At 39.6% G+C, this 14,842-nt stretch overlaps 1 protein-coding gene across 2 annotated transcripts in view; it reads right to left on the reverse strand.

Moving 5' to 3' along the window:
- Window positions 1-6,334: 6,334 nt before the first annotated feature.
- prkcha (protein kinase C, eta, a) overlaps window positions 6,335-14,842 on the reverse strand; it is a 30,905-nt gene continuing 22,397 nt past the window's right edge. Inside the window, exons 11-14 of one of the 2 annotated variants that reach the window (XM_042501395.1) lie at window positions 12,223-12,364; window positions 10,550-10,738; window positions 7,099-7,245; window positions 6,335-6,930 (exon numbers count right to left, since the gene is read on the reverse strand). In XM_042501395.1, the coding sequence (XP_042357329.1) occupies window positions 6,781-6,930; window positions 7,099-7,245; window positions 10,550-10,738; window positions 12,223-12,364 (628 nt within the window). In that variant the 3' untranslated portion in view covers window positions 6,335-6,780. Of the gene's footprint in view, window positions 6,931-7,098; window positions 7,246-7,349; window positions 10,193-10,549; window positions 10,739-12,222; window positions 12,365-14,842 lie in introns of those variants that run through there. The other variant, XR_006106538.1, reaches the window with a different exon arrangement.

Here is a 14,842-nt window from a genome sequence, read left to right on the forward strand (position 1 = left end):
GACAATAGAGCTAAATCAAATTAAATTAAATCAATCAAAATTCCCAATCTGAATCACTTTATTTTTATTGTGATTTAGAAAATGGTTGAGGGGACACCAAAGGCTATAAATTGAGTATCACTGACACAGTTTTATCGTTCAAAAGTCTGTGATGAGAGATGGCAGCTGGCTGACATCATTTCATCGCTAAATTGGGTCAGATGTGAGCGGTTCTGTTGGCACATTGATTTTGGGGCTGGTTGACATGTATCAGCCAGTTATAACAGGAACAGCTATAACTGTGACTTTATTTTGAGAGTTTAAAACTATTTTGAAAATTTTAAACTATGTTTATATTATTAGTTAATTCACTAGTGGGACATTCCTACTTATGGATTGCTTAAAATGTTGCTTGGTTTAAAAAATGGGCAGATATTCTATCAAATGTTCATGTTTTTTGGTTCTTGTTTGAATTACATGTTTAAATTGTTTCTGTTGGTTGCTTAATCTTGCTTGTGTTGTACGTCGCTTTGGATAAAAGCATCTGCTAAATGAAATTGTAGAATTGTAGAATTGTAATCTTTGTAACTAAACCATTTTAGAACTGTGCTACCCAACCACCTTTAATTTGGATTAGGGTGAGTGAAAAGTGTGCCAATCAACCCCAGTGTCTCCTACATTTCAACATTTCTCTCCAGCTGTGTTAATCGTGTTGTCACACAGCAGAGTCCCTTCAGTGTGTTTTAACTGACCTTCCAACACAGCATTTGTGGTTTGTGCCACATGCACATGCTCAATTATTTCACCACAAACAATAGTCAAATAATGATCTAACACTTACTGCTCTTACAGAGATAACTGGCAGGGCTTGGAATATAATAATGTTTGAGGTGGCACAATGTGTTTATGACATGAGTAATAGCAAAGTAAAATGTGCGTCAAGCTGCATAGACAACTTCCAGACAGTCATAAGGTTAATCCGAATGACTAAATAAACAAACATCTCTCACTGCAAATGAGTAATCCTCGCAGAGGGTCAACAGGTGTCAGACACTAGATATTTAATGCTTTTTATGACCTTTCAAGAGAATGTTTAACCAAATTTAAGACGGATTTCTTATTTAAGCATTGCAGGTAAGTATAAAGGTAAGTATTAAATATGCAGTCCTGCGAGATGTAGGTTTTATATAAGATATGGTTATTCAAGTGAGTTAGGTTAATCTACATTTTGCCAACAGATAAGTGCAAAGGTAAAGCAAAAAGACAGTACTGTGTTGGGTTTGTAAGATTTGTAACATCAGAAATGTGGACTTTCACAAAGAAAAGCTTGACTTGACAAAAAAAGAAATGAAAAGATGGATAAATGGCATTAGATAGTGTTAGAAGTGTTTGTAGCAATTAAGACCTCACAATTTCACATTTTAGCCTGTTTAATGACTTTTAAGGCCCAATGTTTATACATTTTAACACATATTAAGACTTTTTAAGGACCTGTAGACACCCTCTTTACGATGACCTTTAACACTTAATGTTGAATACAAACTCAGTTGTCTCTGGTGAAGTGCTGCTACAAGTGCAGAGGTCAGCAACTGTTGCAATCAAGAGGGTCATTACATGCTTTTTACTGTTTTTCTTAGTCACAATGTGATTTATGGGCCGAAAAAATAAATTCACAAAGTAAAGCAAAGCTACATTAGGCCTTTCTGGTCATGTATTTGCTTGCCCTCAAGTCAAGGTCTGCAGCTCTGACACACACACACACACATACACACACACACCCTCACACACACACACACACACACACTGACGTATTGTGCCACTCAGACAGCAGTTCTGGGAAGTGACAACGAAAGTTTTGCTTATTGTCACAGCAAAAAAGTCGTCTAAGTCTAAAAAAAATGTAACAAGCAACATGTGCTAGGTGAAAGAATGAAGAACTGTAAGGCAGTGTAGCAAAGAGGAAATTTAATGCTGTTTTGGGGAGTCGGGAGATCATTTTCCTAACATTTCTCTCTTTCAAGGCAAAAGCTGAATCACAGGCATCTGAATTACTGCTACTGGTTTGGGAGGAGGAGCCTAACTGGACAGAAACCCCCAAACCACTTCAGGAAAGTAACCACAACCATTTCTAAGCCAGTGAGTGTGAAGTGGATTCTAATTGCACTCTTTTAAATGCACCTTTCTTTATAATACTAAGTTTTGTGCTGAGCACTGGAGAAGATATGTCTGAAGCCATTTACATACTGTCTAATTACAATTATATTTAAACACAATGTTTTTACACCATTATGTAGAATGCCACCCTGAGATTGCTCATGCTGCTGCAACATTGTGAGACATGTGGGAGGTCAGGTGGCATGAGGTGGATGGGGCAGTGCGGGGAAGGATTGGACAGCGTAAATATGATGATAGTGTGTCATGTCATGCATATTTGGTAACAAAAAAAAAAAAAAAAAGCGGTAAAATGAATTAAAAAAATTTAAAAAGCACAACAATGGTTGTCCTCTGCCCCCCTCATGAGACACACACACACACACATACTGCACACACATTTAAGTGTGCTTAGGGATGATCACTCCAAAATGTGTAGTTTTATCACACAACACGATGTCACAGGTTTTGAAGGACATGCTGACTGTTGTTGTCCATGAATTTAATGTTAATTTCACTTCTGTAATCCACCTATCAGGAGGATGGATTACTTAAGAAAGGGGGAACATGGATTTTAACACATTTCTGACCAAATTTTGAGAGAAATAAATCTTTTGAAGACATATAAAAGTTTTATATCTGTAACTTAATAGCAGTGAGCATCTAATTCAAAGAGGAACAACAGCTGTCTTAAAAAATCAGCAAACTGGTCCAAAATGTAAATGATGGTTATTGCCATTTTATGAAATTGTTATTGTTTATAAAGTGCTGCCGACATGTATGTTTTATGTCGCATTAGAGGCTGACATTGTTGTGTTACATTTCACATTGTCACGCCTCTTTTGCTTTCAAGATGCAAGCATGTTGCCTAAAATCACACACTGGAACAGCACGATGCTGCCATCATTGTTTTGTTCTCTGTAAAAATGCAAAGGATGCATATAGAAGGAACTTAGTAGCGGTTCTATGGTGCAATCAGTGTAAAAGGGGCTTTTGTAGTTAAGACAGCAAACATTTTTACATTTTTGTCTCTGCGACCTTCAAAAGACCAGAAAATAGCAGTGCCAACTCTGGTCTCCCCCTACAAGAAAGATTACATTGTCATTGCATTAATGGCCATTATCTGATTGGATTTTGCTGTCTGAGTCAGTTCCCACACAAGGGTTAAGACCATAATCTAATGTAAGAGCTGCAGGCTGGGGTCCTGAGTGTGTATGAACTCACAGAACTTATTCTATGTTGGTACACAGAGATGCAAACAAGTGTCAAAAATTAAGATTATTCATTATTTGTTGAAGTTTCTGTCTGTTTAATCATACAGGAAGGGCAGCAGGGTCAAACACTGACTCAATCAAGCAGTGCAGAGACACTGCTAGCAGTCATCAGTAAGTCTAAGTAATGAAAGCTCAGACAAGACTCCTAAATCTTCCCTCTCATTCAGACATCACCCGAGGAGAGCTGCCAAACAGGGCCCCGATAATGGGTAAACAAAAAATCAAGTCATTTAATCCAATGTCCCTTTGTTTGTATAGCACACACCACCCATCTCTGTCAGCAAACGCTTAAAGTAGATTAGTTGGCTGCTGTTAAGCCCCTGAGATCAATTCACTTTTAAATCTCGTTTTCAAATGATCTTTGACAAGGATTGAAGCACTACGGGAGGTGCTTAGCTGCATTAATAGCCTCCACTCGCTCAAATGTAGTTTCTGTACATAAACATAACTTTGCATTCGCTCTTGTTTTGTTCTATAAAAGCATAGCACTCAGTTTCACATTATAAGCAGGCATTTGTGCAGCTGAAGATACCAATTTAGCCACTCAATCCTCAACAGGATAGGGGGCTGAGGAGATAAACAGATGTGGTGTGGAGCCAGAAGACTTCCTCCCTCCAACTAACAGGAAGAGTCCATCTCCGTTCTGTAAGGTCAGAGCTTTTCATGTCTGGGCAGGTTAAGCAAAGAGTACACAAGATTCCTCCCAGCTCTTCTTTTTCCTTTGTTGTTGTTTTAGCAGTTTCAATTTGTATCACCAACAGCACATAATGTTCTGCATCTCAAAGAGTGTCAAAAGCCTGATTCTGGTCTTCTTGTGTCTTTCTGTTTCTATCAAAGGCGACAGTAATGATGCTGTGTGGTTTCCTGTTTATTCTCTACAGGTTTGCAATGACAAAATGAGCTCCTGAAGGCCCTCCTCCTCCATGATGATTGGCCAATGTTGCTTTAAAGTTTTGAAGTTCTCTCTCTCTCTGTCTACCTCCTAATTTTATGTTCTCACAGTGAGGGTGGTTTAAGTGCTCAGCTGGGAGAATATGTAATAAGTTTCTCGGATTTGCAGGTTTGAAAATGCCCCCATGTGAGCTCTCATTACACAGGCAGTCTGCCCGCAGACATGGAAGCTTTTAAAGGCTCTGTGTTTGTTGAAAGACAAAGAGTGAATGTGTGTAAGCAGCAGAGAGCAGCAGACTGTGAGCGATTACGGTTACTCTTGAAAAACCTTCAGACACACCAGTCAAATCAAACAGTTGCCAAACAGCATACTGGCATTATTCTTCTTCAGGCCTGTAAAACTGTGTGAGGCAATCTTGAACTTTTGGATATTTCACAGTCAGCATGAATCACCACAGAGCTTTCATCTCCAGTGAAATGTTGCATCATCCTCAACATGCCTGGCTGATCAAATTACATGGAGAATCACTGAGGTGAATGCCCGGCCAAGTTTTTGTTACTGGGTGTGGCCGATAAATAAATAACACACATCACCTAATTATCTGAAGGTGACTGCAGCTACTGACACAAATCAAACTTTAAAATGTTTACTTAAATAAAAAATGTTTTTATCCTTATTTATCCTTGAACATAATTTAACTTTTCATTAATAAATCAAGTTTTTCAAGCCTCATGTAAAAGAAAACATCTGTATTTTACAACCTGGACTGATGGGAACAGCAATTTTTTAATCTGGGTCAGTGTTGAGCAAGAGTGCTGCAGCTGGCAGCCACGAAACAGGCTGCAACATAACCCTTCCGGCCATCTTCCAACTGTCAATACACATCCACTAAAAATACTTGTTTTTGCAGCTGACAGGTTCAGATTGTTATTGTAAGTTTTTTAAAGGATCCCAAAACATTTTTATCTTTTGCTTGATATGGTCTGTTTATTTCTTTCTCTAACTTATTTCTCCAGATTTCAGAACGAGACTACTCCCTGAGCGAGACTTCTTCAGACACAGTTTGAGTCTGTCAGTTACAAAAACAAGAACTTCAAATGGACGTACATTATTGGTGTTGTATTGCCCCAAATGATTGCACTGCAACCTGCTTTGCAGCTGCTGACTGCAGCCCTCCTGCTAAATACTGGACCAATTAAAAAAATGGTTAATCCCATTAGTCACTCGGAAAGAAAAAAAAAACAAGGGGAAAATATAGTCCAGATTGAAAAATACCCAGGTTTCATTAAAACAAAAACATGGGGAAATGAAGTACATCCTGCCTAACCTAACCTAAAACAAATTATTATTAATATTATGTTATTTTCAAAATTGGTCCAGTATTAAGCAATGCAATAGGGTACCAACAATTTCGTCCACTAAAAGTTCTTGTTTTTGCCACTGACAGGCTCAGATTGTGTCGAACCAAGTTAAGCTCAAAGAGAAGTGTTGCTTTAAAATCTGACTGTATCAGTGAAGGATACAGAACAAAGGTTCTATTTCTGTGTTAGGATCCTTTCTATAATGTTGTCAGATGTACCAAAACAATCTGAGCCTTTCAGTGGCAAAAACAAACACGTATAGTGGACGTAAAATGACGGTGAAAACATGCCCCAAAGGATTATGTTTTAGCCTGTTCCACAGCTGCAGCACTGTTGCTCAATATTTGACAAAAATGGCTGTTCCCATTATTCACTTTAACACAAAAACATAGGAAATGGGGTCCATGTTGAAAAATACATATTATTTCCTTTAATTTTTATCCTTTTATTTTGAAAGCTTGTCATTTAGTCAGTCTGTGTGGGTCTGTGAGTGTTTTTTTCCCATAGTATGGTCACATCACTATAAAACTATTTCATCTGCTCACTCAGTCCTTCCAGGATTTTAACTGGTAGCTCAACATTTCTGGGAATCTTTGGCAGGCTGGTTTAAAGTGACTCTTGATTTCTTCTTTTCTCTGGACAGCACTAGAGGAAAAATGAAACACAAACCCATGTCCTTATGCTCCAAAAAGTGCGTTTTCATTTGAAGTAACTGGAAATGAACTCATTCAGAGTAAAATGTACAATAAAAGTCTGAAGTTGTACACCTTTGTCAAAGAAGTTTACAACACAACATATCAAATACACAATTTCCACGCAGACACTTGTGTGAATGTGTCCAAATCAAGCCATAACATAGTCAAAACTATATTTAAAAAATATTACAAATATTTCAAAATCTGATCAAATGTTACTTAGGGGAGAGTTACAGGAGTGCTTAAGAGTTCATCAGGTGCAGCCCTGGATCTTTTTCGAGCGTGACATCTCGGCACTTTTCACCCTCATGTGTCTGGGGAATGTGACAGCGTTACATGGCACGTACTTCTGGGAACTGTCTGAGACAAAGCCACAGACAGTGAGAAGAGTGAGAGTGCAGGACGACTGGTGGACCAAGGAGAGACTCTTAGCTCTCCATCAGTTCAGGCGAGGTAAAGGAGAAGTTACGAAACTCGTCCTGGTTAATGGAAGGGATCAGAGGGTCTTCGATGGGCGTGAGGGTGGGCTCTTCCTGAGTAAAATCTGGGTCAAAGTTGTTGACGTCTTCTGGTGTTTTCTGGAGGGAAATAATAAAGTTAATAAGCAGCAGCAACATTTGAGCAAAAAGCCAGTCACTGGCACAAGGTAAGACAAAGTCAAACATTACGTAGTGTCTGCTGAGTGTCTTCATTATCATTAACAGACATGCTATCATGCCAGCTATAAAGAAATTCACGTGACTTACGATCCTGGGTTTGAAAGGGGGCTCTATTTCTCTACAGTTCAGCTTCTCCCAATCGATGCCAGTGAAGAAGGCATGGCTGGTCACAGCGCTCTCTCCACCCTCTGAGGGCACACAGCCCAGACGCCGGGTGGGGTTTTTGGTCAATAGCTGTGAAAAGCAAAAGATGGATGAATTCAAAGACAGTAAAGGCACTAAACATTAGGAAATGATCAAGGACATAGAACAGCAACTTTATCAAGGTATGAACTGACTGAATTTCAGCAGGTTGGTGATGATGTGTACAATGTGAGGAAATGTGACGGTTATAAACTAGATCAGACCAGGAATTTTTGGGAGTATTGCCAAACTGGATTTGAGCCAGTGTAACATCCAGTCACTACCCGCCTCCAAACACAAAAAACACACCCTGGATTGTATCAGGCACCTCCCACAATGCAAAAGTTGAAAAGAGTTCAGCTGAGTCCAGTCAAGTGCAACTCTGGTGTCTCAACTTCCTGGTGCTGAACACAATAAAACAATAGAACAGTGAATCACCTGTTGAACTCCAACTGTGTCTCTGCCACCAAAGTAGTGGTGGGTGGTAAAGGCCACAGGGAGAGGTCTAAATAAAACAAACTCAAAATTGAGAAACTTTGTTTTAACTTGCCTCTGGGAGGACTCTAAGAAAACAAATGTGTTTTGGACGGCTCTCTCTTGGCCGAGGAGTCTGTGTACACCTAAGGGCTGACGGTGACATTCAGACGAGGCCACAACAAAATAACAGGCCACCGTCTCCACAGCGACAGTGGCCAGATTTACCCAAAGCGTTTGAAAAAGATCAATATGAATTACTGTATCAGCTCCAAACACTATTAAGAACCAGAGGCTTAAATAACACTACATGCCTCAGCAAAACTAAGATCACAGAGAAAGAGAAAGGAGATTAGAGAGACGTCAATGCAGATAAAGAACAGCACAAAAGAGAAAATGAAACGATCAAGAGGGGATGAATTTAAAAGAACTTGGTTCTGTGTAGTTTAGTCCTCATAAATAACTCTGAAAATGAATTAAACTCACACATATACACATTTCCAAAAGCAAACAACAGCTTCTAAGCAGCTTTGGTTTTCAGTTGATGTAAGAACACCATAACCTTGTATAGACTTGAATTCTGCATTGACACAGATAAAACATTGCTGTTAACATTGCTGTGGAATGTTTTTCGGGTTCGAAACATTACAGTGCAATGCTCACACAAGTATTTGCAGGCGTGAGCATGATTGTGATGACCTGATTTGTATTTTATATGCAAAAACATTTAAAAAAAAAAACAAACAAACACATACCAGCAGCACCAGTATGGGCCTTGAAGTGGAAATGACTGAGTTAGACAGACCAGCAGGGGTCAATCAGTTCAGGAGCTCACAGACCACAAAACTTAAAAAAAAACTGCTGCACGGAATCTGATGGCAACTTCTTTCCACAGTTTACACGTCAGTTGTGCCATCCTGAGCACCAGGCCTGCCATGTCAGCGTTGCTACATGAAGTGCCCATTTTCCACAACAGCAGCGGAAAGACACAAAGAAATCAGAAATGAGTTCTGCTGAAATCTTTGTGCCAACCTTACACCAAATGACTTTTCAAACGATTTTACTGTTGCAGAAAAATTTCCAGTTGGAGTTTAATCGTTAGAGTTCGTTTGGTGTAAGGTCATCAAAAAACTCTGTCTGAGCTGTCTTAAGTCAGACTTTTTTTTTTCAACTTGACTTTCCGATAAAATCAAACAATTTTAGTATTATCATACGTTTTTTGTCTTTTGTATTTTGTCTCTTGCTCATGCAAATAATTCAATGAAATTAACTTTGTAAACAACTAATAGCTGCGCTCTCTCCGGCGCCAAACAGCAGTAAAGCGGGCAGACAGTAAATACAGAGGAGACTCCAGGGAGGCGCAAGAATGTGACTAAGTCTCAGTTCTCTGGTACTGTGGAAAAGGAGAAGAAACTCTTGTAGTGAATAAGGTTTAGGATATAATTGGGCAACCAGAACTTATTTTACTGAGAAATCTTAATTTTCGAAATGGTTCGCCTCTCATTCCCACTGTCTCCTACAACGAAAACAGCACAGCTAACCAACGGATGCTGGTAGCTAGTTGAGGCAACAAACTCCAAAATGTAAAATCTGTACGCAAAATTATATTGATGCAGAATTGAAATTGAATGCTGAAGTCACATGAGGCCTTTTATCTTGTGTTTCTAGAGTTATGTGTTTTTGCTGACATGTATGGAATAGTTAATATGTCATATTTTTTAAAGGGGGTTTGGCAGAAAATAAGTAAACTAATGAACAAATTTTGATTTAATAGATTAATCAGTTTGCATTTAAAGCAAAAATCTCAAATACCTGCTGCTCCCAGCTTCTGTAATGTGTGTGTTATATCATTAAATGAAACTGAATCTTTCTTTCTTTCCTGGGATATAGTGATGGGCAATTAAAAGCGTTTTCTGATTTTATATAGATTAAAAGATTAACTGATAAATCAAAAAACAACAATGAAAGTAATAATTTGTTAAAGCCTTAATTAATAGCTTCTGGTAATCAACATCCACCTATTTGTTGAGCAACTTTACACAAACCTCTAAAAATAAACCTCAGTTATTACTGAAAAAGTAATCATTCATAACTAACTCAAATGAACTCCATGACCTTGCTCATAGGAACGAGGAGAACCATGCAGCGGATCAACCTTCAGTATAAATAGTGCAGCAGCGCTCAAATCCTCTCACACCGCCAAGCATCTTTACGTAACGTGTGACACTGGCAGCAGTGACACAAATCACCAGGGGAGATCGGCCCTGTGCTTCCTCAAGCATGTTGGAATAACAGCAAGGATAAGAGGAGAACTGGGTGCAAAGATGGGAGGAGGAGGAGGAGGAGGAGAAGGAGGAGGAGGAGGAGGAGGAGGTGTCTTCGTATTTATAGCCTGTGTGCTGTGGCTGGCCAGCGGACCATGCCTTAATATAGTTATGTAAGAGACCCAGGCTGGGCCAAACAGCTGGCAGCCAGAGCTCCGTAGGGCTTCCAGTCACTCTGCAGTCAGAGGGTGTCAGTCAGTCTGAAGGACAACAAATAACAAACCCTGATCACAGAGAGATGGTGCAAAGATATCTTAATACATCACACAGCAGGCCCTGTTACACTGTCCAGGAATGCAGGGAATCTATTAAATGTTAACAGCTTATGGGTTTTTCTTCACAACGCTGGTCACAAATCCAGTGAGAAATTGATTTCCTCTATCACTAGTTCAGTTTAAAAAAAGCTGCAGACATTTCTTGCAATTGTTCAATGTAAAAAGTCAGACAGCGGCAATCTGAAGGGGATGAATGTCTACAGCAACACCTGGCTTTCATCCAGCTGTATCCATTCTGCAGTTTGTACAAATTATGAACCACTGTAAAAGATGCAGACTCACAGCTTTGAGTATATTCACTGCCTCTGTGCTGAGCCACGACGCGTAAACAATCTCTTCATTGAGAATGGATTCAAAGAGGTCGTCTTCATTTTCGGCCTCAAAGGGGGCGTGCCCCGACAGCATTTCATACAGCAGCACCCCGAGAGCCCACCAATCGACAGAGGGCCCATACAGCATCTCCTGCAGGATCTGTGGAAACAAGTCACAGCACACCATTAAAGAAGTGTTTAACTGCTAGAAAAATGGTGGTTTTATAAAACAAGGTTGTCTATGAAGCAGAAAGATGAGTTTATAGAGTGGTAAAGTGATGAATCCTAAAACCTGGAAGTCTGTTAGCCTTTTTTTACTTCCAGTTCCCTCGTCTCATAATCTATGGGTTTTTTTTAATGGGTTTTTGTTTAAATGCCTTAAATAAGGTCTGTGGTTAACACAGTCTAAATATATTTATTTGTTTTGTTTTGCAACATAAAATACGTCCATATAAACCCAATTTTTGAACTTTTAAGGTTTTACTCGTCTTAAAAAAAGCGGTTGCTAATAAGTGGCTAAATTGGACTACAGTGTTTATTGGGTATGATCGACGTCATCACACCGGACACGGAAACTCATTAAACTAACTCGCCCGCCTTTACAGCTTAACAGCAACAGCCAAGCTCAAATGTGTAGATTTATCTGTTTATAATGTTTTTCAATTGTGCTTTAACATGTTTTTACAGTGAAGTTGAATGATTCGGGGTGGTGACGTTTAATTTGTGCGCTTCAAAACACACAAAAGTGGTGTTCATGTGTGAAGATTATCATGCTAAACAAAACATGCAAGTATCATAAACGTGTTCATCAGAGAGCTTAATTTTGGCGTGGGATCCTAACTATCTCCCCCATTCTGCGATTAGACCTTTTATGGAGAATGGCAAGGCAGCATTAGGGTGTGAAATTCACATCTTAAAGAGGCTGTGTAAAAGGGGCTAAAGAATCTTGGTTTATATTTTATCAGCGCTGCTAAGTTATGATACAAAACTGGCTGATAATCGGCCAAGTGTCCCTAAATAGTGAATCATCACAGCAGCACAAGGCAAATTTAAACCCTCTCTGTTGGGTTCAGTCAGTAGACTTGGACTGGTGCGTTGCCACTCAGGCTTCACTAAGGACCAAGTGTTGAGGACAGCAAAGAAGCCTTTCATGAATCCAGACACAGAAAAATCTCTCAAACATGAGGACACAGACCATCTTAATCCCTCATCATGGAAACCAAGCAAGTTGGTTAAGGCACATTCTGATGAGGAGGATCACGGCCTGTCAAGTCAACACAGCCCTTCACAAACTGACCTCACAGGTATGCTGCCTTCCAGTAAGTCAGGAGAGAGTTTGGAGTGACGGGCAGTGACCACAGTGTTTGTTTATAGTGAGGTGGTGTGATGGAGAAAGGACGGGACTGGGAAGTGCATCATATGAACTCAAATAACCCTGGCTGCAAGAAAGTGTGTTTAAATGTATTCTTTGCTGCAACCTGATGATATGAAAAAGCACCCAAATATATGAAATTATTGTGTATCACAGGTGTTCTGGATGTACATTTAGCTTAAGACCCATAACTACTATTAATAGTTATGGGTCTTAAGCTCATTGTGTATAAAGTCATAGTACGTTTGTTCAGCACACGTGTAGAAACATACCTCAGGGGCGATGTAATCTGGGGTTCCACAGAAAGTACCTGTGGCGGCGCCGCCTTCAAATATGCCCTCTTTGCACATGCCAAAGTCCGCCAGCTTACAGTGACCGTCTTTGTCAAGAAGAACATTGTCCAGTTTTAGATCCCTGAAAATCAGGACAAACACAGAAACAAAACATTAGATGTTTGTTCTGGGGCAATGTTATCAAGCTGACATAAATGGAAAGAAGTAAAAGCTGGAAGCTCATCAATCCAGTTGACAATGTCAAGTTTGAGCTCAGTCTCCAATCAAACGCTGTTTGTGTTGTTTCTAATTTTATCTGATAAAGGCAGAAATTTGTGGAAGATGAAAAGAGGAAGGTCTTCTGAGGACAGTCAAGCTTCTGTGGCAGCAGAAGACACTGATAGACGACTCAGTGACTGTTAAACAGCAGCCAGTAAGAGTCGGATAACCACTTAGGCTGCCAAGAGGGAAGAAAGTGCTCTGATATCATTATTCATTCTGTATCCAGGAGAGGCAAAACCTGAGCTAGTGTTGTTATCATGGAACCGGTTCTTACAGCACAGTGAATCAGATCACATGTACTGGAGCCAGAAGTGTGTACTCTTTTCACATGAAAAATTGGATGATTTTAGACACGACTTCACAATGTCAAAAAAGGCTTGGAACTTGGACTGTAACACCAGCGACTCCTGTCTTCACTTTGATTTGAGCCTATTAACTTGAAAATACTTAATATCTCTCCCCAAACCCAAAAATGAAAAGGTATGTTCTTTAAAAAGTTTGCCATGAATCAAGTCATTTCCTGAATCTACTTATGTTAACACTACTCATCCCAACACCTCTAGACTTCAGACCACTCGAAACCAATCAGACAGCATCAAATCAAGCTGCAGGAGAAAAGCATGAAGAAAGTTACATTACTGAGCACCAGTTTGGAAAAATCATACCAAAGATATATCTGTTTGAGTACAAAAATAATGTGTTCAACAGAAAAGGAACTGCAATATGCAAAATGTGCCAGACCACCACACCATGCAAAGTGTGCATGTTCCAGATGCACAAAGAACAGTAAGTCAAAACTAATATTGACATAGTGCTATATGCAATAAGAGTGCATGTCAGCACTACTACTAAATCAACAAACTATTTTGTTAAAATGGGGAAGAGAGCATTATGACTTGTTTAGGACTCAAAACTCAAAGTTTAGGACTTGTAACTCATCAGACTTGACTTGGGACTTGAGTACAAAGACTTGAGACTGACTTGTGACTTGCAAAGCAATGACTTGCTCACACCTCTGACTAGAGCTTGATGAAGCAATAATTATTTTGTTCATGATTAATGATGCAATTTACAACAGTTCAATCACTAAAATTTAATTAACAACCTACAACACTTTCTTTGATTAACATTCTCATTATTATTACTACTGCCATTTATGCTTGTTGTTGTTTTTTTCACACAGAAGACAATAACATCATGTATTCATATTAACTGAATTGAAAAGAAAATGCATTGTAATATCAGTGGAAGTATCCTCCCCAGTGCTATCAGTGCATGTGGAGGTCTCTCGAACCAGACTATGGAAAAGATCTGCTCCTCTCTATGTGTGTCAGCTGGTGCTTTGTCATCTGACAGAGGGATTAAACCTTCTGAGTGTGGGCTCTGAAGCTGAGCTGTAATCTGCGATCGGGTGACCCATCTTCACACCAAGGTCATTTGCTATGTTGTAAAACAGGCAGATGCTGAAGATAAATGGCAACATTTAGGAGATGCATACAACGTTATAGGGAACACATTATTTTATTTCCTGTTTTTCCTAGCTGAAAAAAACGTCAAAAGGATACTGAATTATTTCCTCTAACAGGATGATAAAAACAGGAACCCAGAAATTCTGAAAGAAATATAGACAGTCAGACGGCTGGCCAAGAAACACCGGTTTGGTTGGATTAATCTGGATTGCTCTTCTCTAGCGTAAGCAGATTGTGTAACAGTGACTCAAATTTTCATGGTGGCTGTCCCTCGCAGCCTTAAAAATGGGCCAAAAGAGATCAACTCTGATGCTCACACATCAAGTGCACTCAACTGTACTGTACACAGCTGAGAGCTTGCTAGGGTTTAATACAACAGGAATAACAAAACTGTGGATGCCTGTAAACTAATTTATGTGAAAGTGTGTGTCTGTGATATACGACCAGTTCTGCTATTTCACAAACATTCTCATGCTCCAAAGCACTCCAATGTACTGTTGGTGATTTTATTTTAGCGAGAATGTTTCCACTGAGAAATGAAGCCTTAACCCTGACAGCTTTACTACCGCACTCTCATCACTGAGCTCCACAGGACCACACATCACTATGCAAATAAACCGCTGCAACTAGCGCTGCTGCTCTCCTTCATCCACCCAACTCCACACACTGGAAAGACGAGCCTGACTCTGAACCTCTTTCAATAAGAGGTGGGTCAGTCAGACAGTGTTGTATCCAAAACAGTTAACAACTGCAACTTTGATTGAACTTTGTCGCACTGCAAAACAACTAACTAAGTAAGAGACAGAGATGCACTAATACAAAAATTTCCAAAGAAGAGAAGAGGAAGTGCTGACAAACACTCTGACGCA

This window comes from Plectropomus leopardus, chromosome 14, assembly GCF_008729295.1.
Source record: "Plectropomus leopardus isolate mb chromosome 14, YSFRI_Pleo_2.0, whole genome shotgun sequence".
Classification (NCBI taxonomy): domain Eukaryota; kingdom Metazoa; phylum Chordata; class Actinopteri; order Perciformes; family Serranidae; genus Plectropomus; species Plectropomus leopardus.